This window comes from Spea bombifrons, chromosome 4 (genome assembly GCF_027358695.1).
Source record: "Spea bombifrons isolate aSpeBom1 chromosome 4, aSpeBom1.2.pri, whole genome shotgun sequence".
Classification (NCBI taxonomy): domain Eukaryota; kingdom Metazoa; phylum Chordata; class Amphibia; order Anura; family Pelobatidae; genus Spea; species Spea bombifrons.
Window position 1 is genome coordinate 106698207 of NC_071090.1, and position 26299 is coordinate 106724505.

At 46.9% G+C, this 26299-nt stretch overlaps 3 protein-coding genes across 7 annotated transcripts; 2 read left to right on the forward strand and 1 right to left on the reverse strand.

Moving 5' to 3' along the window:
- Window positions 1-26299, forward strand: RNASEK (ribonuclease K). 2 transcript variants are annotated; one of them, XR_008354007.1, is made up of 4 exons: window positions 1-157; window positions 2519-2601; window positions 2877-3096; window positions 26282-26299. XR_008354007.1 is itself a non-coding variant. In XM_053463302.1 (3 exons), exons 1-3 carry the CDS (start codon window positions 80-82, stop codon window positions 3019-3021), a joined length of 306 nt encoding a protein of 101 aa, XP_053319277.1. In that variant the 5' UTR covers window positions 1-79; the 3' UTR covers window positions 3022-3140. The 2 variants fall into 2 exon arrangements, 1 of the variants encoding a protein (XP_053319277.1); XM_053463302.1 differs by lacking the exon at window positions 26282-26299 and having other exon boundaries at window positions 2877-3140.
- Window positions 6539-10204, forward strand: C4H17orf49 (chromosome 4 C17orf49 homolog). Of its 4 annotated transcripts, none has more exons than XM_053463298.1 (6): window positions 6541-6799; window positions 7630-7724; window positions 8600-8701; window positions 8967-9178; window positions 9341-9448; window positions 10104-10204. In XM_053463298.1, the coding sequence occupies exons 1-6, from the start codon at window positions 6779-6781 to the stop codon at window positions 10166-10168; spliced, it is 603 nt and encodes a 200-aa protein (XP_053319273.1). In that variant the 5' UTR covers window positions 6541-6778; the 3' UTR covers window positions 10169-10204. The 4 variants fall into 4 exon arrangements, with proteins under 4 accessions (XP_053319275.1, XP_053319273.1, XP_053319276.1 ...); XM_053463299.1 differs by having other exon boundaries at window positions 6546-6799; window positions 9344-9448; XM_053463300.1 differs by lacking the exon at window positions 8600-8701 and having other exon boundaries at window positions 6539-6799.
- On the reverse strand, window positions 23666-24862 carry LOC128491107 (P2Y purinoceptor 6-like). The gene has a single exon (XM_053463297.1). The coding sequence runs from the start codon at window positions 24819-24821 to the stop codon at window positions 23757-23759; it is 1065 nt and encodes a 354-aa protein (XP_053319272.1). The 5' UTR covers window positions 24822-24862; the 3' UTR covers window positions 23666-23756.

Here is a 26299-nt window from a genome sequence, read left to right on the forward strand (position 1 = left end):
GCTGACAGTGAGCCGTGTGACACAGTCGGTCGGTGTTTGGGTTGGAGGAAGCTGCTCGGTGTTCTCCTCGCTGTCGGTCATGGTTTCTCTGCTGTGCTGCGGGCCCAAGCTGGCCGCCTGCGGGATCGTGCTGAGCGTGTGGGGGGTCATCATGCTGGTAGGTGATACTTTCTCCCGCTATAGTCTGCTGCACACCCCGTATCCTGTATATGACGCTAAATATTCCATAGGATCCGCTGCAGCTCCTGTACAGACTTCTGTGCCCTCCATTGGACTCACCGCCCATAGGATCTGTGCCCCCTATATAACCTGACCCACCACCCATAGGATCTGTGCCCCCTATATAACCTGACTCACCGCCCATAGGATCTGTGCCCCCACCGCCCATAGGATCTGTGACCCCTATATAACCTGACCCACCACCCATAGGATCTGTGACCCCTATATAACCTGACCCACCACCCATAGGATCTGTGCCCCCTATATAACCTGACCCACCGCCCATAGGATCTGTGCCCCCACCGCCCATAGGATCTGTGCCCCCACCGCCCATAGGATCTGTGCCCCCACCGCCCATAGGATCTGTGCCCCCACCGCCCATAGGATCTGTGCCCCCACCGCCCATAGGATCTGTGCCCCCACCGCCCATAGGATCTGTGCCCCCACCGCCCATAGGATCTGTGCCCCCACCGCCCATAGGATCTGTGCCCCCACCGCCCATAGGATCTGTGCCCCCACCGCCCATAGGATCTGTGCCCCCACCGCCCATAGGATCTGTGCCCCCTGCATAACCTCACCTATAGGGTCTGTGGCACATAATGAAATCGGATCTGCCTGGCCCTTATAGGATCTGTACACTTATTGAATCTGTCTGCACGACCCACGATATAGCTTCTTCTGGTTCCTGTGTTGTGTGCCCCCCGTACCCCCACCCTGTATGATCTACTATATGCCCCTAAGCTTCATCACCCCAGGAGAACCCTTTAGTCCTCAGCTGCCCTGCCCCTATGGCTGCCGTCCCCCCTGTGATCCATATACTGCTCCTTCTCCCCTAGTCCGGTAATAAGGAGATCAGACCCGTTCACCCCGTTTTACTGCACGGACCTTCTGTGCCCCGGCCTTCTCGCCCCAGTGTAAAAATCTACCCCCCCAACTGATTGCCCCCTGCCCTGTACACGTATGGTTAATGCAGCGTCCCTTTACCCCCCCCATCGGCGGTCTCTGCTTCCCCTTTTCCGCCTGTCATGTGATGCGTGTCCGCCGGGGCCCCGTGTGTGTTGACTGTACACGCGCTGTCGGTGGGGGGTTGTCCTGTTTACAGGTAAACACAGAATGCCTTTGACAAGGTGATAGCCGGGACCCGGCGGCTCCCGTCTGGATGGGGCTGGTCGGAGGCTCTCCGCTGGTGGGTAGGACAGGAATACCCAAAACAGCGGCCCCCGTCCACAACCGATCTCCTGTTTTTGTTTTGGGAGGAGTAGTACAAACAGAATCCGCCGGCAGATCAGACCCGTTCGGCTCCATCTGGTCTGCCCGTCTCCATCAGTCGTTGGTCTTGTCTTCAGGAGCCATATGCCGAGTCCTCACTGTATTACCCTCTACCACTTCTGCTGGGAGGCTGCTCCACTTATCTATCTCCCTCTCAGTAAAGTAAAAATTCCATTCCATCTGAGCCTCTAGCGTTAGATTCTGGCCTCTCGTTCTAACATTTCTCCTCCTTTGAAGTTAACTTCCCTCCTGTACGTTACGTATACCCTCCCCATTCTCTTCTAGAAAGTGGCGAAGTCTGTCTGTCTGTCTGTCTGTCTGTGTGTCCGTCCAACTTCCGGCAGGGGCCTTGTCTGAAAAAACCTGGTGATCGGAGAATTCTGATTGGCTGACGCATTATTTTGTTTTATTTCAGCCAATTAGACGCTGGTGATTCAGGTAGATTAGATTAGATGCAAGCCACAGTTTAATGCTGATAAATGTAAAGCGACGCACTTGGGGCCGTGGCTCGTTGTGTATCGGGCGCACTGAGCATGTACACAGCGGCCCCCCTAGTGCTGGATAATCTGCTGGCCCACCTCACCCCGCCGCGTAACAGTAGCCGTCCTGTGCTTTAGCCCCGTAAGCGTACATACCCCCCCCCGAGTGTTTTGAGACATACAGAAATATACGAGGGGGTTGCTTTTCGACAGGAATGCCCCCTTCCCATGTTTAGTAAATAAGATGCTTTGTTTTGTAGCCCCCCCCCCAGCATGTTATTCATTCTGTACATATGACCCTGGCAGTAAATATACGTAGATAAGTGGAACAGCCTCCCAGCAGAAGTGGTAGAGGGTAATACAGTGAGGGGATTAAACATCCATGGGATAGACCTACGGCTCCTGAATCGAAGACGGGACCGACTGGTTAAGGTTTGAGTCTTTACAGCAGGACAACTGTGAAGAATAGACGGGGGGCCGATCTGCCGTCAGGTCCTGTAATGTATACGGCACTGTACTTGCAGCATTTAATCCCCGTGCAATCCTATCAGGTGCTGCTGGGAGTTTTCTTCAACGTTCACTCTGCCGTCCTGATAGAAGACGTCCCGTTCACCGAAGCGGACCTCTTCGAAGAGTAAGTGCCACTTTTTGTGATAACCCAAAGACCCCCCCCCCCCGTTTGATGATGGCCGTCCCTTTCCGGTCATGACAAAGCCTTTTGGGGCCGAGCCAGACCACAATATCACGCGTGACCGCGAGGTTCACCGTGTAACCCACTCCTGGAGACACTCCTGGAGAAGTTGTATTATTGAATAAGTTGAATTCTGTTGTAGTATTGGTTGACCCGCGTCGGTGTCTGTCGGTGCCGTCGCGCTTCCTCGCTGACCGTGCCTCTCCTTCTCTTTCCAGTTCCAACCCTCCCTCCAAGATGTACGCGTTATACGAGCAGGTGTCCTATAACTGCTTCATCGCCGCCGCCATCTACGTCGTCCTCGGAGGCTTCTCCTTCTGCCAAGTCCGGCTCAACAAGAGGAAAGAGTACATGGTGCGTTGAGGAACGTGAGCTGGACCCTTGCCTGAGGAACCATCAGAACCCCCCCCCTCTCTACAGCAAGCCCAGCATGCACAGGCAAGGGGCCGTAAAAGAGACAACCCTTCCCTACAACGAGACCACAACCCATCTTCTCTGGGTAGAGTACAGAGTGCACCTGCGGCCCCCCCACCCCCCCATGACCAGCTGTGATTGTCCAAACTAGAGACCAACCCTGGATGAGACCACCTAATCTTGGACCAATGAATTAAACGGACCCCCGGGTGTTCCGGAGATCAGAAGCAGAGAACTCCGTCTGAATGTAGAGCGTCTGAGATTCCGTATGGATTTCAACCCAAAGTACGAAGTCTAGCGGTTCCTGGTCCACCATCTTCTGAGGTGTCCAACCACCGATGACTCTGATCTCCTAGAACTAGACTCCTCTTTAGCCCACTTTGGACAGTAACTAGACAGTGTATGGGGGTTATGTGTAAAGACAGACCATTCCATTGGTTGCTGCGGCAACCGCACCATCTTTCCACCAGATCTTCTTTGTACATAACCCCCAACTAGATCCCCCCCCCCGATTTGAAGGATACCCCAGGACCATCTTTAACTGCTGCTAGTCCATTCACGGCTCCCATGTCCAGCCCCCCCCCCCGTTAGTCTATACCAGTATTGACCGGTTCCGTTCCGTTTGACCTTGTGCTGGGATGTTATCGTATTTATGACGTGATTTAAATAAAAATGATTTATGGTGTGTGACCTCTGTGTGTCCTTGGCCAGGTAGCTACCCGGAGGCCACCCTTGTAGTTGGTCACGTTGTTTCGGATGGCTTTCCCTAATGCTGATGAAGTCCTGTTTCGACTTTTGATCAGTGATTAAGACTGAGCAATTCTACACTTTTTTCTTTCCAAACATGTTCATGGGGGTTCTGAACAGAAAATAAGTGGTGGTGGTGGTGGTGGGGGGCTTAGGCCTTTAATAATCATACCCGGGAGCCTCTCCGGGTGAAGCGACGCTGGGACCCTACGGGGGAACTCGATGCTGGAAAGGCCTTCGATAGGATTTATTGGGGGTTTCTAAGGCAGTCAAGTATTTCCCGGATGTGATCATCGCGTTCTCCTCGTTCTTTTTTGCGGGATTCAGTCAGAGACGATATCAACTCTAATGGCGCTCGGCATGGTTGTCCCCTCTCCCCTCTAATATATATTAATTTGCTTTGGGGCCTCTAGCGGCAATTATAAGGGCAAATCCGGGCTTTAACCCCTTAATGGCAAAGCCCGTACATGTACGGGCTCAAAATGCATGTTTTTCAATGGGTTTAGGGACCGCCCGTTGTCGATAAGGGGGTCCCGATCCCCCCCGTTAAGGGAGTTTTAATTGGCCATGTGTGCAGAAGACACTCGCTGTCTCTGCCTGGAGAGTCTCGCCGCAGCGAGGTGTCGCACCGTGGATTGTGGAGTAAGACGAGGACAGGGAGATACAGACGAGGTACGACTTCTTTCCCAATTTGGGGATTCGGCTGCCCCCCGCATCCACCTCAGCTCTGCACCCCATATTCTCAAGCCGTGGGGGATACTTGTTGGTTGGGTAAGACCCCGGCGGTCACAGCGATGGCCCTGCCCCGTATGCCATACGTCTTTGGAGCCCTGACCATCTCTGTCCTGCGGAGCGTCTGCCAGGAGTCTCCCCCACCCCAGGCCGGGCGGTTTTGTAGTTCTAAAGATGGATTGGTTATAAGGGTATCCAGCTTACGGCCCCCGGCGTACAGGGGCCAAAAACCATTGCCATGCTGGGAATGTATCTGAGCTAAAGGCTGGTTGCCCGCTAACAGGTTCCCGGGGCAAGTAGGTGCCTCCGGGGTTTCGCCCGGCTTTTCGTTAGTATGGGCCGCCTAGGGGCAGGAGCTCCGGGGTTCTGTGGCCAGCCCTGGACATGGAGTAGCACATCCCAGCGCTACGGGGTCCGCCGGCATAATATACAGTTATTATTAACATTGATTATATTATATACAATAATAATATGTACGTGCCGGGATATACCATATCCTGATATTTGATGAGAAGACTGCTGTGCTGGGGGGTGAATCTGAGCAAAGATCTCCCGTCTAGTTGCCCGTTTCACCAGATGCTCAGACCTTTAATCAGTCGTCATCTTAGATTCAGGAGCCTATGAAACCCTCACTGTATTACCCTCTACCGCTTCTGCTGGGAGGCTGTTCCACTTATCTTCTAGCAGTCTAGAGCATTATACATTCTAGAGCTGGCCGGGGAGGGGGTTGGAATTAGTTAGTGGTATTTATTAACTGAACAGCGCACTGCCGTAAGATAAAGACTTCTCACCGTTTGCCATGCAATGCGCAGGGACAAGCAAGATGATGTCATACCCCGACTAGACACCAGGGGGCACACATGCTGCATGTACTAGAGCAAGGACCATGCTGAGCGCGGGAACTATTTGTTAATGATGTAATGAAGGTATAAATTATAAAAAAATAATACAAAATATGTTTATCAGAGACATTTTCTTTTACTGACAGTTGTAGATAAGTGGAACAGTCTCCCAGCAGAAGTGGTAGAGGGTAATACAGTGAGAGGTTATTAAACATGCATGGGACAGGCATACGGCTCCTGAATCTACGTCGAGACCGGCGACTGATTAAGGTCTGTCTTTACAGCAGGAGGGACGATCTGCCGGCAGATTGTATGTTTCTGTTAAAGCACACGCGTGTTATATGTTATTATTATTTATTGTTTTATATTGCCCAATCTATTTTGTTTCTTTGCAATGTTTTCCCAAAGAGCCAGGCTTATAGATCTTTTCTCATAACTGCCAACAGTCCCGAATTTGCCCGGTGATCTGGGCTGATGTCTTGTTTACTGGTACTACAGGCAGCTGTTTGGATACGCACTGCTGGGTATAAGCCCCCTGTGTTGGGGTCGGAACACCCTCCTCGGGGGACTCATGGAAAGGCAGGGCTGGAAAACCCACCCGAGATACCTCGGCGTGCCACGGGGAAGATGCCACGCTATGGGGCAACATCAGCACATGGGTGTCCCTGTGATGTCATGCGATGTTCTAGAAGTCTTCTCTCCGCTGACATCACATGGTGCCAGAATTACGATGGTGCTATGTAAACGAGTAATAGGAATTCCGATTGTCAGGACTGACCTGGTAAATGGGGACAGTTAGGAGCTACACGCTAGTTGCGTGCAGTTTTATTAAACCCCTCCCCCGTATTGTTTATTTTTTATTCATCTATATAAAAAAAATCATCTATATGTATACAATAAGGGGCCCTATAGTATATGTGGGTGTGGTTAGTAAGTATGCAGAAAAATATGGCTGAATAGAAAGCAAAATATTCAAATTGCCCAGTTTCTGTTGTGTAAAAAATATGCATTAATGTGAAATATTAAAAAAAGACAAAATAAAACCCCCAAATCGACTAGACTTTTGCACTGTCCAATAGGATTACAGTAATGTCGCTGGTTCACCAATAGGCGCGCAGGAGAGGTGGGCCTAATGATCCGCGCTTCAACCAATAGGAAGCCAGCGCCTTCTGTGCAGCAGCGAAAGGAAATACGGTTAGGCGGGTATCATCTTCATGCGGACCAATGAAAACAAGGAGCCTTGGTTCCGCCAACAAATAGGACACCGTACAGAACGGGTCTCTCTGTACACACGGGGAGGTTCACCGGGAGCGGCAAATCCCGTCGGCGGCGGAGGTCCCGACTCGTTCTACCATAGACATCAACCCCCCTCCTAGCCTGGCGCCATGACGTCAGCATCCACCAAGGTAACCGGGTTACAGTCTCGACTCCTGATTGGCGGGCTGGAATTATGTGGCGCTGTTTTGCCGCAGAGCATGCCGGGAGTTGTAGTCCCCATGTCAGCGCATATAAAAGGAAGTCATTAGCCTCCTATAGCCATATGTTTACACTGCAAGGTTAATTGTGGGGTCACAACACGGTGAATGTCCGCTGGGCCCAGCATTTACATTTAACGTTATGTTTGTTTAAGGAAAATCCCTGAAATAAACCAAACTTGGTTTTCCCGTTGCACTGCAAATCTCAAGACTCTTGGCCAGAAGCCTCAGGCGACCTGTGTGTGCGCGATCGAATATTACAACACATACCGTGGCAGTCTAGACTCACGTCAACCAGAGGCTGGCCAAGTGTAGTGGGTGTTGTAGTGTGCTGGCTTACCAGATTGTCTTTATAGGATAATGAAGGCAGCTCTCCGTCCGTTTATTATATGGAAAAATAACAGTTTATATCTGAATGAAGTCACCTGTATTCAAGCAGGGATCTCAGCAGGGTGGGGAAAAGCACCAGTCGGTACGCTTAGATATCAGTAAATCAGAGTAGAATAGGAAGGAGCCGTCTCCGGACCGTGTGACGCAGAGATTGGGGTAAAAACCCCCTGATTGGGGGTTCAACATGTAGACTCGGCATTTAACAGGGTGCCTGCCGTGTCCTGTGCCGAAACCCGGTTCTCTTGGCTGATATGGTACTGGATCGGATTCATTAAAGACGAGGCGTAATCACTAAAGTATCCATTTGTTAATTTCGTGTAACATCCTGCTGGATATAGAGTTTACTAAGCGAACCGCTCTTCTCTTTGCAGGTCGGGGAGATCTTCTCAGCTGCCGGCGCTGCTTTCACAAAGTTAGGAGAACTGACCATGCAGCTTCATCCAGTGACTGATTCCTCCCCAGCAGGGTAATCCCTCTGAGCATAGACGAAAAAAAAGCTCTGCGAATGTCTTCTCTAAATATCCCCGTTGCGTTTTACTTTCCCCCCATGGCCCGAGTAAGAAAGAACGCTCGAAGCAGCCAATGAGTGGCAGGAAAGATCTCCCGCGGCGTTTGGCATGGCTGGCGGTGAATATATCGCTTTGGCCCAAATACATCCCCTGCGCGGCACCTAGCAGGGGTTTGGGGAAAGGGGGCAAATCCATATGGATGATTACTGTACTTGCAAAAGGGACGCCATGACAATTTAAAGGGACCACGCGGCTATTATATGCATATTATAAATAAAGATGTATATCTCTGCCGAGAGGCTCGGGGTAATCCCTACATCCTGCTTCATCCTGACATCATAAGCACCTTAATGCATATCGCCTTTACATTAACGTCCCCCTAAATGCACGGGGGATTCATCAGAAACCCCCCCGATGCATTTGGTCGCCTTCCGTGCCCCCCTGGCCATCTGCGCGGCAGGTGGTGCGCTTGGCTGAACGGATGTCCTGCACGTATACTCACCGCCAGCCAAAAGTTTTTAAGGGGTTCTGTGACCCCCACGTGTGCGGGCGGAGAAAGTGTTCCCATTGAGTTTAATGGGAGAGGTTTCCCGACAGTTATTGGCCGCTTTAGGGCTAAATAAAGATTTGTTGTGTCATTTTGCACCCGTTTCTCCCTTCTGCCGTATCTATACGTCGTAGTGTGTTTCACCTGTAAAGTTTAGCCCTGATCTCCTTTTTTTCCCCCCTACCGTGTTAATTGGGGACCCTTCTCCTTAATTTCTTTCATCCTCTCCATGTTTTCTTTCCCCCCTCTCCTCCTCACTCCCAGTTTCCTATTGTGTCTCCCCAGGGCTCGCTGGACAGACACAGAGATTCAGATGTTACATGCGGCTGTCAGACGCTTCGGGGAGGACATAAATCAAATCAGCTCAGTTATCAAGGAGAGGACAGTGTAAGGAAGGAATAAACACGGAGTGAGCGAAAGGTGGAGAGGAGAAGGAGACGGTTCTAGTTCTAGGGAGGGAAGGATGCTTGAGGGATGGAGTGCAGGACCCCCTATTATTCCTCCCTCGTCTTGTTTGTCATTTTTCTTTCCTGTACTCTTTTTCTTCTTGCCTTATCGCCCCACGCTGGGGCAGATCCTAGATAGCCTACCCCTTTGGTCCCTTCATATACAGTCGCCCCCCCTCCATCATACGTCCGCTCTCGCCCAACAGCGCTCAGCTCAAGTTTGCCGTGAAGCGTAAGATCTACGATGACAGCGGAGTCCCGCTGTCCGGTGAATCCCCGCGGAAGGTGATAAAGAAGGTGGTGCCGGTGACGTCGTCTTCGGCGCCCTCCGTGACCGCAGTCTCCGCACCGCAGACCTCGAGCGGGACGACTCTTCCCGAGGGATCGCAGGGTGCCATGAAGAAGCGCAAGTCATCTGGTGAGAGAAGTATGAGGGGAGCGGGGATAGGGAGTGTGTGGGGGGGAGCGGGGATAGGGAGCGTGTGGGGGGGGAACGGGGATAGGGAGTGTGGGTGGGGAGCGGGGTGGGGGGAGCATTTGTTACCACCTTCTCCCCTTAATCTGTTTTATCTCGCTCCAGCAGATGTAACTCTCAGCGCCCTCAATGACTCGGATGCCAACAGTGACCTGGTGGACATCGAGGGTTTGGGAGACCGCAGCACTGTGAAAAAACTCAACTTTGACCAGGGTGCGTAACGCGTCGGCTCTGCTCACCGGATTGCCTTCTTTCTCCCCTCTGGGTCCATCTCCACCCTCTGGCTCGCCCGTCTATGTTACCTTATTCCTTTGTGCTCATCGCCTCTCGGCAACTTTATCCCCCCGACCTCTGTCTCTTACTTCTTCCCATCTTATTTTCTTTTTTTTTTCTAGTGTTCCCACAATTCCCTTTCATTAACCCTTCCGTTTTCTCATGTTGTCTTCTCGTCCCTCCTATCGCCTCACTTTCTCTCTGCCTTCGGGGTTTATTCACTAAAGCCGGCGTATGCTTCAGATCTCTGGGCCAAGCCCAGAGAGTGCCTCCCGCAAGAGGGGCTTGGAAGGCCCTGCGTAGTTAAATCACTGGTTGACCTATACATTATGCATTATACATTATGCATGGCCAGCTCCGACCTTCCTGCAGGACAAACTAGCCGTTCGTGCTGCAGAGTAAAGTCCAAAGTTGACAAAGTTTCAAAATTCCTAAATAGCCTTCTTTCTTCTCTACCGTTTAGGGTTTAGTTTCCCGTTCTCCCTCTTGTGCCCACCCTTAGCCCTTCTCTTCCTCCCTTCTTCCTCTTTCCTACTATCTTCGCTCTTCCTTTTTAGTGTCACTCATCACGGTTACTTTTTTTTCTCCATTTCAGACAGTCTAAACCTGGATTCCAGTTTCATCATGAATTCCAGCGACCTCCCGCTACTGTCTCGTTAAAGCCGTGTGACCCCCTGATGCTATGTATATAGAAGTCGTCCCCCCCCACCCCCAGCTCTCCTCCCTCTTTGCCCATGAAGCATTTATTATACAAAATTCATCCCGACCATACCTCCGGATACTCGTAGGAGGACAAAGATAATTGTGACAAACCTCTAAGAAATCACACATCCAAAGTGCTTGCTTTTTTTTTTATGTAAAAAAAAATAATTAAAATTTCAGAATAAAACAAACAAGACGTCTTGTTATTTTTCTTCGCACGTTTCCGCCGTTGACTTTTCCCCCGACGCCCTGAAGCAGCACAAACAGAACTGGCAGACGAAGCCACATGGACACTGCCAATATCTGTGTGCTGCTACAAAGAGACGGGTGCTGCCATAAAGAGACAGGGGCACTGCCGGCATTCCTAAAGAGATATGTTTGCATATAGAATATATCGTTTATTATATAGAGAGAGGTCGCGGCTGCCCGCGTGTGCTTTCTATAGGGGGGAGGACACTGACTTCTATAGGGAGAGGCTGGCACAGCGAGTGTACGTGTGCTAGGGGCAGATCAGACCTCGAGACAGTTGGCACATACGACAGACGATATCCCTTGCAGTCTCATTATCCTTTTACTAGTATTACTATTAAGGAAGGTAAATCATTTCGCAATAGCTGCCAAAGGCCGACGCCTCGGTGGCGTTTTTTTTTAGATTGTAAGCTCTTGTGAATAGACCCGTCTTGGCCCCTTTTGTCTCTGTCTGTCGCTCGAACGTTTCGGGTAAATGAGCTGTTAAGAAAACGGGGCTGGTGGATCGTATCCTGCTGTAGCAGGACGGGTACTGCCAGCTTCGGTGTGTGTAATAGAGAGTTGGGCGTTGCTCTATAGAAATGTGTACATGTGGCGCAGAGGGCAAAAAAAAAAATCGGGCCGGGGGGGGCCGACAGATCCAGAATTTACGTTCTTTTAAATATATATATATATCGATAAGAAATAGGTGGTGAGACGGCTGACCCCATCCACCGGATCGCTCGCAAATCGCTTAGAAAAAGCCATAGAAAAGCAACAAGAGACAGGGGCAAAAAAAAATTTGGAGAAGACAGAACAAAGGGAAAAAAAAACGAACCCCAAATCTTTCCCTCCTCCCTCCTTCAGAGGCTTCTCTTCCCTGCTCCCCCCCGTCGTCCATTCTTCTGTCACCCACGTCTCCTTTCTTCACCAGCCTCTTTCCCCTCCTGTGCCCACTTACCTCTGTACACCCACCAGGTGTATAATTAGTTTTGAAGAATGGCACCCCTCTGCTTCTCTTTCTTTCCCCCCCTCCCTCCCCGTGCGCATCCTCTCTCTGTGAGACATCTTTGAGGTACCCACGCCTCCTCCTTTACAATGCTATGCACCCTAAAAATTAGGGATTTTCACCCTCTGGAGGGGGTCCTAGGGCGTCTACCCCCAAACCCTTTGCCCTCTGAAGTGAAGTTGCATCCAAGGCGAAATCCCTCTCCTTTCTCTCTCTCTCTCCCTCTCTCAGCAGAAAACTCTCTCCTGTCCCCCGGCACAACTTTCTACACTTAAATCAAATACGTTTAAAGTTGCCGAAAAATCCCCAAAAATTTGGGGGCGTAGAACAAGGGTGGGCGAGTCGCAATGCCAAGTCTGGGGTGTCTGGGTGAAACGGGGGGCGAGATAAAAATATGGAAAGTTAGGGAACATTTCAGGCCCGAAGTTCACTAATCTGACTCGTGTTTTGACTTCGTGCCAAGGGAGAGCGAGAGGGAAAAAGGGAAGGGAGGGAGCGCTGGGGGATAAGGATCGGGAGAAAAAAAAAAAACATTTAAAAGAGGTGAGAGAGACGGGGAAGAAAATAAAAAGAGCGCGGACAGAATGGAAGTCGAATTTGAAGCGTAGGAGGACAGGAGACGGTGTGGGACCAAAAAAAAAAAAGTGGGAAAAAAGGAGAAGCGCAAATAGAAAATAAAACAAAAAACGAAAGAGTCTGAAGGAGAGGAACGTGGATTATGGGTCCACAGGCCCGTACGTAGTCAGGGAAAGAGAGGGCGTTGTAGGCCGCTGGCCCTGAACTTCAGTCCAGTTGAGGCCTTCAGGATCTCCTCATAACAACACAGCAGCTCAGTCAGAAGCGCCACCTTGGCTCATAAAAGAGAGGCCTGGGCCACTAGTGTAACTATGGCGGTTTAAGGGGGGTATATTTGCCCCGGGCCACCACTTCTTCCTGGTCTCAAGTGGGAGGAAAGTGAAGTCTCGGGTTGACCTCAGAAACCCTTTTCCCTGCTCTCTTGGCAACTTGTGATGTCACCTGCGGGATACGATGTCATTTACGTATTACGGATGTGTGGGGTGGTGTCGCCTCCCCTGCTCCCCTTTGGTGTAAATAGCCATTTAACGAAAGCATTTAGAAGAATAACGTATTTAACCCCTCTCCTGCTGTTTCTATAGAATATTGTGATATGTACAGTAATAAGATTTCGGCCTTGCCCAATACCAGTTGGCTGATCTTTATTACCAAATATTTTAATGGGTTTCCCCGGAGAGAGGCTTGGCGTGGAAGCACGTAGCACCAGCTGTACATGCATCGTCGTGTGACTTTGCTGAAGGTTATAATTATTTATAACGGGAATGAGATTTCGTCGGGAGTTACTGTGTGACGGGGGGGGGGGCGCGAAGAGGGCCCCCTGCGGCGTAGACAGGGCTCAAGGCTCCATAGCATAAGCAGCCACATAAGAAGATTAGGCACCTGCCTAGGACCCCCCCGGGGATCTCCGGCACACCCGTCAGAGGACGGAGGGGAGGGTCTAGCAATGATAATTTCATTATGTATTATATTTACAAACTGCGATCCGTCATCCAAGTGCTATAAATCATAATATTAAATAATAATAAAAAAGTAGCAGAAAAGCTCTGCTGCAATGCAATGATGCAGTTGGGTGGAGCTAATAGTTAGCCACACCCACTTGGACCCCTCGGTGCCGCTTAATGATTGGGTAAACACAACGAACTGGGCAGAGGCCACCAAGAGGCCACCTTTTATGGTCAAAAGAGTTGCGGTTCTATCTTGAACGCATTCCTCACAGTGGGGGCTGTAAAGCTGTGGAATCCGCAGTCTAACCGGAGCTGATCTACTGTGGAAGAGGACAAAAAATGTCATTCATCAGTACAAATTTTCATATATAGAGTGGTTGATCCAGAGAATTTTCAGGAGCTTGCGTGTCATTTTTTGTTACTTTATCTGAATCAATATAACTTGGGACATCTTGGTGAGGATGAACTTGATAGATTGCATCTTTTTTCAACCCAATTGCGTCTATGAGTTCTTTTCTCTTTTACATTGTCCGTTTGTCCCTTGTTTTTTGGGGGGGTCTACGCCTCTTATATGTTACAGTATAGGCAGCCAAACGAGTCAAGTTGCAAACCTGGAAGAGTTGGTCCGATGGTGAACGGCCACCATTTTTTGGAGATGGACACTATATCAAAAGGGCGGCCAAGCATTCGTATGCTACCAATGCATTCACCCCTAGTGGCAGGCTTTGGAAGTACACGCCAATGTCACGCTAAAAGGCGGGGCTTAAGCTGCCTCTAAAGTGACCTTCTATGTTCCTAACAACCATTTCTCCAGAATGTTGGTGGAGTTTTCCATCCTTTCTACCTCCTCTTTGCTTTTTGTAACCCAGTTATGATATGTGGTTGGTTTTTATGTACTTTTCCCTAATATATATATACAGTATATTATATAATAATATGATAAATCTCATATAAAATAATATAATAAATATATATATACATATATTTACATTGGAGTGTAGAAGGTTCACTCGTACTCATGTGAATTCTTCTCTGCTCTCTTATTGGCCGTCAGGAGTAGGAAAGCCATGAATTTAAGTTTTCTACAGACGGATCTACTTAGGACCCTAACTTTCATATAAATGTTTATTAACGTAAAACAACACAGTTTCCATGGCAACCGCCTTTTAAATCACACGATAATTGAGTGCTGCCGGCCGGAACGTTAACACGATGTCTACAGCAGGTGTGGGAATTCTGTATTCGAAAAATATTCCTAATGCTGTATTAAGATAGAAAGGAATTGCAAAGCAAGTGGAACAGCACCTTAAAATCTATCGTTTTTGTTAGAAATTGGCCCCCGATTGTTCCTTTGGGGTTTCAAAAAACCGAAAGTGGCCAAAGTACTAAAAAAGAGAGATTGGTGAGCTCGGTCTGTTCACTAAGATTCACTAAAACCACCCAACTAAAGCCAACTACTACTAGAGTTGTTGTTGGGTTGGACATTGGAGGTCTTCCATCTTCTAGGCTTGGTCAATTCTAGACAGCCGTCTTTCTTAGAGAGGGACATTGAGGAGGGATGAGGTCCCCAGACATGGAATGGCTTGAGAACCTTTGTATCCTAGCATGTGAAAACTCGTGAGTAGGGTGTAGCTACCAGGGCCAGTTATCCAAACGACAAGGTATCATGTCACCCTATTTTCAGGCCCTCGGCAAGGAATATCGAGGAAGGCTCTCCATGGTGCTCCAGCGCCCAGCAGTGTAAGGGTGACCTGTCGGCACGTGTCTGCTTCCCACTCTCTGCAGGTCCGTCTTGGTCAGAGGCCGGAAGAGGAGAGCATTAAGCACCCATTGTACAGCGCTACGGAATTTGATGGCGCTATATAAAACAATAAATAATAATTAAGAAGATCTGTGCCTAAAGATGGAGCAAAGGTAGAACCCTTGGGGCCCTTGCACTGTTTAGGCTTGTGTTCCCCACTTGAAATGGAAGCTTTGCCCCTGGGCACCTCAAGCACGCCCCTAACCTTGCATTGCCTGGGGCAGCTGACCCTCTTGCCCCATGGAATGTATGGCCCTGTGAACCAGGGCATTAACCCAACAAGATCCTGCTGAAAATTATCTCTGGATCTGCCCCTGGTTATTGTATCTGATAACGGGGCCCCTGGGGCAATCCTCTGATCTGTTGCCCCACACAACATTAATAGTTGCTCCCTGTCCCCTATGTAGAGATACGGGAGACTTGCAGAACACCATAACTAACCATAGTTGCCAGCTATCTGAATTTGGTTGGAACAGTCCCGACAGCAGGGCTTACGTCCTTTTTTTGGCTACCCCAACCAAAGTCCGGGACATCCAACTATATATCCATGCGCAATAACATACCTTTCCTCACCAGCATTATCATTTATGATGACCACATCTCCCGTGTTTTCCAGGAGATATATATTTTTTACATATTGCTGACCAGCCCGGATAAAATGCTGCCCTGCAGTATGGACGATGCATAACAATGGGGTTCCCTTCCATAAGTCTATACATCCCACATACTGCCGGGCAGCATTTTATCTGGGCTGGTCAGCAACATGTAAAAATTATATGTGTCCCGGGAAAACATGGACGGTGCGGCCACCCTAATTTTAACGTTGCCCTCCATGCCTTGTGCATCACTTAACGCGGCCTCTATAACGTGGGGAACCATAAAACAAACAGGTTTATTTATTTATTTGTGACCCCATGAGCTTACAATCTACTAATCCTCCGGCAAATATACAAGAAGAACGGCAGAACACTCGGAAAAAGCTTCAAGGTTAAAAGAGAACGATGGGCCGAGAAAATATAGATTCGGCTTTTCAAATATATATTTTTTTTAAGCCATGAAAAGAACTAAATTGCGAGCCCGGCTATACGTGTGCCGGAGGATCTGTAAATGCCTGGCTTTGTCTCGGGGCAGACACGCACTGAAAGAGACAGAAGACCGCCCTCTCCTGTTTTTCATCATGCATATTTTTCGGTATGCGGGTTATATACGTGTATATAGGGCTACGGAGTCCACCCTCCCACTCTCTGCGCCTGTGTTGAATCTGCTGCGGCCGATCACAAAATGAATTTACCCAGCAGCAAAGAAAAGCAACAGGAGGAAGGAGGGAGGGGTCCAACCCCCCCCCATAGTCCACCCCAACCCCCCCACCGGCACCCACCCTATGCACGTACAGAGTCTATACACTCACCATGCGCATATATGCACACGTATTAATAAACACTGACTCTCGCATCTGCGCATGTTTCACCCATAAGAAGAAAAAAATCTCCATTACCCTCCCATACTTAAGAAGAAATGCTTTGGAAACAATCTACGATTCCCTGATTGCTATAAGAAGGAACCCCCAGTTTAAATGTAAACGCTAAAAGATATTTATTGCGGTATTTTAAATTTTTTTAAAACTTTTTTTGTATTTTTGGGGATTTTTTATTTTTTATTTTTTCCTGTTTTTATTTTTTTTTTGTGTTACGGATGGTTTTGCTTAAAAGGTTTGGGGGCAGAAACTCCGGTATATCACGTACGTGGATATTAAGAGCCGAGAGTGTGGGGTTTTATTTGCCTTAAAGAGACAGGTGAAAGAAAAAAAAAATCTCATAAAAAAAAAAGAAGTATTTTAAAAATTTAAGTCATAATCAATATGAAAGGTTGCAAAGAAATGTATTCGTAACAATCTGTGTGATTTCTTTAATTGTTACTATGTTTGTCTGTGCTACTTCCACTGGAAGTCTGTTCCATGTATCTACTACCATAGTAAAAAGGCAGAGGAAAGGGCCACGAAGGACTGAAGAGGAGTCAGAATGGGGAGGGAAATGGGCAGGGAGAGCAGTCAGAATGGGGAGGGAGAAAGGGACAGGGAGAGGAGGCAGGAATGAGTAGGGCGAATGGACAGGGAAAGGAGGTAGGAATTGGGAGAAAGAAGGGACAGGGAAAGATGAAGGAGAAGAGCAGGAGGAGGAGGTTGAAGGGCAGGGAGATGAGGCAGGAATGAGGAAGGAGAATGACAACGAGAGGAGGCAATAATGAGGAAGGCAACGAGAGGGGACAGGAATGAGAAGTGCAGAGAGCATAGACAAATATGATGTGAGAGAGAAGAGTGTGAATGAGTTGGATGAATGAAGAGAAGAAGGGTCAGGAATAATAGAGAGGAACTTTGGGGGGGGGGGCGATGAACATAAAATGAGAGTAGGCCATGGACAGGGCAGGGAAAGGAGGGAGACCAGACAAGATGGATAAGGAGAGGAAAGGAAAAAAAAGATGAGACGGGAAGGGTGAGGAGGGAAGGGTGGAGAAATGTCACACTGGAGGGAGAACGGCAAGGAAGGAATGAGGTTGGTAACAGATGTTTTATTCGATGACTTAGAGGATGAGAGATACTGCCGGGGACGGTTAATACATAATACTTTAACCCGGCTGCTTCTGCAGGAACAAAATGTGACCTTTACCCCGACCCTTTCCTCCCTCTTACTTCTCCCATTGCCCGGGACGTTCCTGACCCTTAAACCTCACAAGGTAGAAACTTTTAAATAACGGCAAGGGGGGGCTGGCAGCGTTTAGCCCGGAGGGGCAAGTTCAGTAAAGCGGGCTGGTCTTATGTCATACTTATTCATCTATAGCGCCAACATATTCCTCAGCTCTGTACAACTGGGCACACATTTGGCAGGCGGCATAGTCACGTTCCACCATTTTCTCCAGTTGCCCCCTTTGTCAGATCCCCCCCCCCAGCCCCAAGGGGCAGCAGCCTGGTCAAAGCCCATTCAAAGTAGCCTATTGATGTGGAAGCCCAAAAAACCCTTCTCTAAATTCCGACAAAGCCTCGATGAGCTTCTCCAGCTTGGGCAGGCCCTGTATAATGTATAATTAAATCAGAGAGACACTGTTAGCGCCAGAGTCGCTCAACAAAAAATAAATAAAGCCATCCACGTGATGTAAAAGAAAGCGTGACTCGTCAGACCAGCCACCTTCTCCCATCTCTCCGCGGTCCAGTTCTTACGCTCGCCTGCCCGGCGTAGACACGTTTCTATCAGAACCCTCATTAACCCTTTCAGTAATTTGAGCTCCAGTAGGGAATTCAAGAAAGTAGAAAGTCATTGAAAAGGGAAGACCAAGTGGGACAATAGCTTTATTTCTTCCTTCACTATAGTTTGTGGAGAGTGTTACACATCAGAGGCTCAGACACCCCGGATGGATACAATTGGTGCTGGTGTTGCCGGGGTTCACCAACATGTCACCTGGAGCTGGGAGAAAAGTGTCCTTTGGCAAATAAAGTGTAAATATCGAAACCACCAACAGCGTTATAACAATAAAAACAATAAAAGAAACAATAGAGAAGTCCCTCAATAACTCTCTGCCCCAGCCACAGGAGTTTGGTTCCTTAATCCGTTTGAGCCTCGGGTCAAAGGTCCGCAACGGGCCGAGGAGGACCACCACTGGTCTCACCAGCCAGGGCCATCAGGGGTTGTTGCGTTATAAGTGTGGGAGAAGACCAGGACGTCTATTGAGAAGTTTCTCTAACTTCAGCCTTGATGTTGCCATCTAAGCTCCCAATAAAACTTGTCCGAATACAGCGCCTGTAATAACTGAAATGATAGGGTGAGGAGAGAAGGTTTGGGGTAGGTCATCGATATGTTAATGGTGTCTACATCATTAGTGCGACAAACTGTAGACAGTTCATGGAGTGTGAGCTCACAAGAACAGAGCCTTCTTCTCTATTTGTACCAGAATGTGTTCATTTGGGGAAGGCGAACTGTCTGTACAAAGTCATTGTGGCATTTAGTCAAATGTCATTCGCAAAGGATATTTCTGCCCACACCTGGCCCTCATGTGTAATATTATTATTATTACTATTATTATTATTATTAATTTCTAATTTCTGGTTGTTGTTACAGAGCTATGGAATCTCCAGAATGAATAATATTAATACATTTAGTAAATAGTGAAACGACGGGGTTCACTGCAGACCGGTCGTAACGCATCGCAGCTAAAAGGGACAAACTGTCTCACTAATATAACAAAGCACAGAGAGAAGACAGCCAGAGAGCCGCCGGCGCCCTGCAGTGGCCACATGTGGAACTGCACGTTCTAAAATTTATTTCAGGTTTATTAACCGAGGTCACTCTTTTGCTAAGTTTAAGCTGTTTTCTACAGCGAGTGGGAATGAATGTCTCCTTAATGCCTGACAGTTTTCATTCATAATCTAGAGTTTTGACTAAAAAATGCATTAAATGCAGCACCTTGTATTTATTTACATTGTGCCTTCGTAGAGGAAAGCAAAAATAATTCTCCTTGAGCATAACCCCAGTGTAATGTAGGTGGTTTTATCTCATTTTGCTCTAATAAACACCCTTTATGTGATTTTTTTGTGTGTGACTTTCCCTGCTCAGACACCACACTAAGCTGATGCTTTCTGGCAATGCTAATGAAGTCCCCTCCTCCATAGACTTGCCTTAGTCAGAGAGTCCAACTGGGTGAGTTATACTAAGCCATTCTATTGTTTCCCACAGGCGGTATGATAAGGAGTCGGGGGGGTTGTCTAGTAGATTGGGGGCTCAGATAGCAGAGCGACAACAAATGGCTAATATGCAGCTGCCTGAAAACATGATATTATGGGGCAAAAACAAGATCAATTTTGAAAGACGAAAACAGCGTAATATTTTTAAAAACTTTTCTTTCATCTAATTATAATAATAATAATAATGATGATAATAATAATAATAATAATAATGATAATAATAATAATAATAATAATGATAATAATAATAATAATAAAATGCCGGGAGTTCCTTGAAATACACTACCTGTTGCAATATGTTTAACTCCAGGGATTGATAACATTGAGGAGATATTCCAGATATCCCTGCTTGAGCACAGGTAGATCAATCAAAATGACTAAAATGGATTAACTGATCTATGGTCAAGTAGGGGCACCCAGAAATCATTGGCCTGTTTTTGACCCTCAAGACCTCCGAGGACACCTGGTGCTTTTCATAATTACTTAGCTAATTCATATAATTGGAGTGTAAAATGGAAGCGATTTATCTCCGTCTCTCATTCCGTGGCGTCTGCCAATCCTCTTATAATTATAATAATATTTTTTGGAGTCAGGTTTCTCGCTACTTTGCAAAGTCTTTAAATATTTAAGTCCGTCCAAGCGTCTGTCTCTCCGGAATCCCCGAAATAAACCGGTTCTGGAAAAAAAACACTTCTGCTCCTCGCGTCAGAAGCTGTAGAATGAGGAAGCGCTTTAATTCTGGTTCCAGCTGAGATTCAGGACGGACACGCGACACCCATCGAGGAAGTGAAATATAAATAGCTTCAAAGGAAAACCAATCCCAGGACATGTGGCCCACGTCCTTTAACGCAGGTGCAGAATTAGACACTGGGGGGGCTTTTGACCCATGATACGGTGTAAAGTTAGAAAGGATTCCGTGGTGGCCGTCACACGTTCTCACATTTGTCCCTCTTGATGCGGGACTCATGTCGTAGGTTGACCAAAGATGGTGGAAGTCGTAGTCCAAATCAAGCTAGACAAAGTAAACTCTAGAAGAACCCTTTTAAGTCTAGAAGCTGTGGTCCAAAGTCACTCAGCCTCTGATGCTTGTATCTCTTGGTGAACGTCTGATTGTCTCTATAACCCTGCTGTAGGGTTATTGGGTTCCATTTATTATCATAGTTTCAAGTGAACTTATGAGTAGAAACCATGCTTTATGCATTCAAATGTTTCCATCATCTCCCCTCTATCTCTTTTCTCTCTACATTTTGAGATCCCTTAGTCTTTCCTGGTCTCCTTTGTAGCCCGATGACCATACCTGGGAACTCTCCGGGTCAAACCTGGAGATGTCCGGGTGAAGCACCGCTTCTCCGGTTCTAGGGGTCAGGACCAGAATCCTCCTGGTCACGGTAGCGGGGTCTTCACACACCCCGCTCATTTTCGCCTAAATTTTGCCACCTGGTACCTAGACCCAATCAGTTCCCAACCAGAAACCAAAGAAACCTAGGAGACTAATCTATCTGGTTATAGAATCTTTAGTTGAATTTGATACCTTTTATTGGACCAACATAAAAAAAGATGTATGCTTTCAGGACCTCAAAGGAATGAGAAGAGACCTCTGAGGTCCCAGATTATGTAACTACCTTTTTTTCTATGTTGGCCCAATAAAAGTTATGAACTTCAGCTAAGGTCTCTCTAGGGCTAATATGGCTATATCCATTGTTTCACGTGTGGTTATGGTGGGATTTAACAAAGAGTATAAAATAATAATATTAATAATAATAAAACATTGTTGTTGCCATCGTGGAGATGACATCTTCTGGTGAGTCTCTGTAGGAAGCTCATGTTGGAGTTTCCATGGTTAACAGCATCTTGTTCAGCTATTGAATGGCCCAACCGCTTTTTGTTCAGTGTTTCCATTACCTGCTTTCTGTATAACGCAGGGCGTTTGCATGGATTATAGTCAGGGCAGGTCCTTACAAATCAGAACGTCGCTCATTAAAAATCTATATAAAAACTGGATGAATCACCAACCCTCTAAAATAAAAGTAATTTGGGGAGCTTTAGAATCCCCCCATTGGGTATCATACACATGCTACTGCTTTGGGGCTTTGCTACCAAAGTGAGATGTTAGTGAATAACAGTAAGTAGAAAAAGGCCTTTGAGCCAACGACACTGCAACCAGTTCAGAACAGTGACACACTGTGGTGAGAAAGGGTACTGCACCACTCTTGTGTGTTAAAGGGGAAATCACATTCACCTTGAGCATAACTCCCCAGCACTGTATACAGTAATAACCCCTAGCCCTGTATACAGTAATAACCACCAGTGCTGTATACAGTAATAACCCCTAGCCCTGTATACAGTAATAACCACCAGTGCTGTATACAGTAATAACCCCTAGCCCTGTATACAGTAATAACCACCAGTGCTGTATACAGTAATAACCCCCCGTGTTGTATACAATAACAACCCCCTGTGCTGAAAACAGTAATAAACCCCAGCACTGTAAATAGTAACAACCCCCATAGCTGTTTACATTAATAATCCCCAGTGTTGTATACAGTAACAACCCCCAGCGCTGAATACAGTAATAACCCCCAGCACTGTATACATTAATAACCCCCAGTGATGTATACAGTTTAAAACCCCCAACGCTGTATACAGTAATTACCCCAGCACTGTATACAGTAATAACCCTCCAGTACTGTACACAGTAATAACCCCCAGCCCTGTATACAGTAATAACCCCCAGCGCTCTATACAGTAAAAAAAAACCCAGCGCTGTATACAGTAATATAACCCCAGCGCTATATACAGTGACAAAAATCACAAAAAAAGGGAGTTTTTATCTCATTTAAACTCCCTTTATCTGCAGACCTGGAGGCGGCCATTGTTATCATTCATGTGATATTTAAATGACCTTTCCTGCTCAAACACCACACTGAGCCGATGCTTTATGGCAGTGCTAATGAAGTCCATTCCTCCATAGACACTCATTGGTCAGAGAGTCAGACTGGGTGATAGAGACTGAACCATTCTGTTGTTTACCACAAGGCATTTTGTTTAGTAGATTTGACTAAGATAAAAGAGCAAGGACACAATGGCTATATATTGGGCTTGGGCTTGCCCCGTGGGCTGACTGGTGCCTGCCCTCCCCTGAAGTCGCTCAGTTGCAAAAGCTGACTGTGGATTAATGAAACTCCACATACTTTCTTCTTTACCTTTGCTATCTGTTAAAGATGCAGCAATGTTTTTTTTTTACCATGATATGGAATTTTTCAGGATCAGTAGTTTGGAGCTGTTTTTCCAACCCCCTCTCCCCTGTAATAGTGACATCATATGTGACAATGATGCAGAAATCAGGGCTACGAGATGGGATTAACTAACAGCTGTTTGATTGAGCAGATTAGGGGTTGGGGTACACTCCAGATCGAGAATTTTCACATGACCTCCCCTCTTAGTTATTGTCCTTGCATATTGTCATACGATTGAGTCGGTTTTAATGATTTTTTTTATTTCAGGATTGAAATGTGTAATAGGCATGTATTTCATCCGAGGATACAGATACTTGGGAGCCTGCGTTCTCAACGTATCTACCAGACAGAGGAGAAGTCTGTCTCTTACATCACAAATGTGGAATGAGGTGGTTTACCACCCTGGGGTTCCACAGTGACATCATAACTGCGTGTGTGACCAGTGTGGGACATATATATATATATATATTTAAATTTAATTGTCTCACCTCCACACACATGCATACATAGTGCCTACATAGTCAACGTATATCTTCAAAGCTCTATTATTTAGAGCCTTCTGAAAACCGGACAGTTGAGGGTAATACGAGAAAAAAAAGTTGCATGATAAATATGTCATTAAATTACATCAGTGGCTGTAAGGGAAAGGGATTCGGCGACGGGAAGGATTAGTTTGGGGTAAGTAGGCAGGAAGAGGACATTGCTGCCTGAAGGTACCTCTGGAGTCCCCGAAGCCATAAGATTATTGGTGCCTCATAACTTGTATATGGCCAAGTCCTTGTATAAAGTCTACATGAGGGTTCTATGTTCATGATATAGTTGTCATGGTAATCACATGCCCAAATTGTATCTCCAGGATGTAAGAATATCAGTTCATCCATATATATAGTCCAAGACGATACACAATCTGTACGTTGATCACTGAGGTAAAAAATTGCCCTAGGCCTTACATGTCTTTCTTGTATCATGTGGATAAAGTATTGTCACACTTCTGCCTCTTCTCCTCTCCCTTCCCTAGTAAAATTAGGAGTAGATGTTCCCCCAGACCTCCTCTGCCTTTATTGGCCTCCTCTTCACCACATGTTTTCCCAGCTGCTCTCCACCTTTCTTAATCTTCAGCCCTTTTCCCCATTGCTCTTTGGTAACAAAGTACAGAAGGGCATTAAGCCAAGCATTGGCGCTGGCCAGAGGTCGAGTGACTTTGTAGCAAACGGCCACCACCCCAAGTGCCCGACATCCACCCAGAGATGCTCCACCAGCCCTCAGAGACATAAAAATGGTTCGGGTCACATGGAATGGCAGGAAACAGAGAGTAAAAAGAAGGGTGATGGTGACGATGGTACGGATTGACTTGCGTCTCTGTGCCAGACCTGGAACAGGCCCAGGAACAGCACCAGGCCTTAGGGTCCTGCACAGTGTGCGCACCACTCGTGAGTAGCACCAGGCTATGAGTGTGAAGGGCAAAAAAAATCCAGCTATATGCAAGAAGATTCCATAGGGCAAATATCGAGGGAGGTCCGAGTCCAAGGCATCATCCCAACATGTCACTCCATCCTCGAGTCCATCTAATGGTCCCGTCCTGGCAAACAGCAGAATGGGTGAGGTCATGGCGAAGACGATAGCCCAAACAAGTAGGCACGTGGCCCTCACCCAACGTAGAGTCTCTTGCCTCATGGAGCGCATTGGGTGGCAGATACCTTGATATCGGTGGAAGGAGATGCATGTGAGGAAGAAGATACTGCAGTAGAGGTTGAAGTAGAAGAGGAAGCGAACCAGGCGACACATGGGGTCTCCAAAGATCCAGCGGTCACGGGAGATATAACTGGCGATAAGGAATGGCAGAGACAGACCATACATCAGATCGCTCAGGGCAAGGTTAAACATGTAGACCAAAGAAGGGTTCCATGGTCGACGTATGCAGCGAGTGAGGACAATTGAGTTCAGAGCTAGGCTGAGCAGGAAGGTGAAGCTGTAGCACGTTGGCAGGAAGATATGCTTGTAGGACTCATCCAGTTGGCAGGGGGATCCTGAAGAGGATGTGGGGGTGATAGAGGAGTTGGGGGAAGAAGGTGCGGGAGAGAAGGGCATGCTGCCGAGGGCGGGTTAGATATCAGCAAGGATCCAGCATCACAAGGACGTGTATGGAGACATCTGTGAGGGTTGGAAATAGAGGGAATAAAAAAGAATTAGTTAAAATAATACACTCCTATGTATTTAATCAGTTTGTACGCACAATAAAAAGAGGATAATGATGTATGTGTTGAAATAATCGTCTATGCATTGCATCATATTGCCAAGAAACATTATGGAGATCCCTAAACTGCGAGCTTGAAGAAGAGGTACAATTTATGGTATCTTCACGATGCATTAGGGATAATCCCAGTGAGGATTCTTAATGCATACATTTAATATATATATATTAAGGGGGTGTGTTAGGGGTGTGGCCAGGGGAGGGATTTCATAAGAAACGCCCTTTTGCCTGCATTCTTGATAACTCCCAAGGAGCGCTGACGGGCTCATGTCCCGTGGCATCACGGATGGTCATATCATTTATATGTTGATGGACACTCGTAGGTCATGGACACAATATTTTCTCCTGTTTCTGCCCATTTTCTAGGGCATTGTTTTTTTAGTCCACGAATGCAAACATACGTAATATATTTATCTTCACAAAGTCAAATAAACCCTTTTTTTGCTGTTTCTATACACATTTTTTAGAGGAAGAAACAAACACGAACTTCAAAAAAGTATAGTTAATGTTTTTATCTATGCATCATACAGGGGCCAGCTTAGTTCTTCTTCATGGAGAAGAAGCTCACCGGTGTTGGCCCTTTATATTATATAGTGAAGTCAGAATGGAGAGAAACCTACATTAACAGATAGTTGTGATTTTTTTTCTGACGAAAAGGCACGATTTTGGGAAATATAAATTACAATATAAAAAATAGCAGAAACGTGTGACTCCCCCTTTGTGACTTCAGGCGTACGATGTGGAATTTTGCCATATTTTGGTCCCGTGTATTATATCGGTATTTCTCCGTCCTCCGTCACACATACGCCCCCCCTGCACACGCTAATAAACAGATGTTTGTCTCCGCAGAGTACCGTGCCATAGTCCTGAGTCAGCTTTTCCACTTCATTAATTTCTCTTACTGAGTAACGAGGCCACGGCCTCCGTGACCCCTACAGACTGCTGTCCTACCATTTCCAGTAAAGCACCACCTGCCGCGTGTCAGAGCCACAAAACACACACAGGCACGCATATCCCACTGGATAAACAACAACGAAGCCACGATAAGCCACGAAAGACCAAAACGCACACAAAAAAAGATTAAAAAAAACAGTTAACCGACCCTTTATGATATATTACAGTCACTTTTCATTTCTTTATTGGGCTAAAATACTTTATCGGCTACCTCTTTATTTTTAGTCATTATTTTTTATATAATTATTTTATGTTTAAAGGGACCCGATCCCAATTTTTTGGGTTGGAAAAATCAAGTTTTGATCAGTTTTCGATTATTTTTGGTATTTTAATGAATATATTTGCAAGGGACCGTATAAAG

Coding starts and splice junctions, on each gene's coding strand:
- RNASEK (XM_053463302.1), top strand. CDS start 80: ATGGTTTCTCTGCTGTGCTGCGGGCCCAAGCTGGCCGCCTGCGGGATC. Junction 158..2,518: donor TGTGGGGGGTCATCATGCTG/GTAGGTGATACT, acceptor CAATCCTATCAG/GTGCTGCTGGGAGTTTTCTT. Junction 2,602..2,876: donor GAAGCGGACCTCTTCGAAGA/GTAAGTGCCACT, acceptor TTCTCTTTCCAG/TTCCAACCCTCCCTCCAAGA.
- C4H17orf49 (XM_053463298.1), top strand. CDS start 6,779: ATGACGTCAGCATCCACCAAG. Junction 6,800..7,629: donor TGACGTCAGCATCCACCAAG/GTAACCGGGTTA, acceptor TTCTCTTTGCAG/GTCGGGGAGATCTTCTCAGC. Junction 8,702..8,966: donor GTTATCAAGGAGAGGACAGT/GTAAGGAAGGAA, acceptor CTCGCCCAACAG/CGCTCAGCTCAAGTTTGCCG.
- LOC128491107 (XM_053463297.1), bottom strand. CDS start 24,821: ATGCCCTTCTCTCCCGCACCTTCTTCCCCCAACTCCTCTATCACCCCC.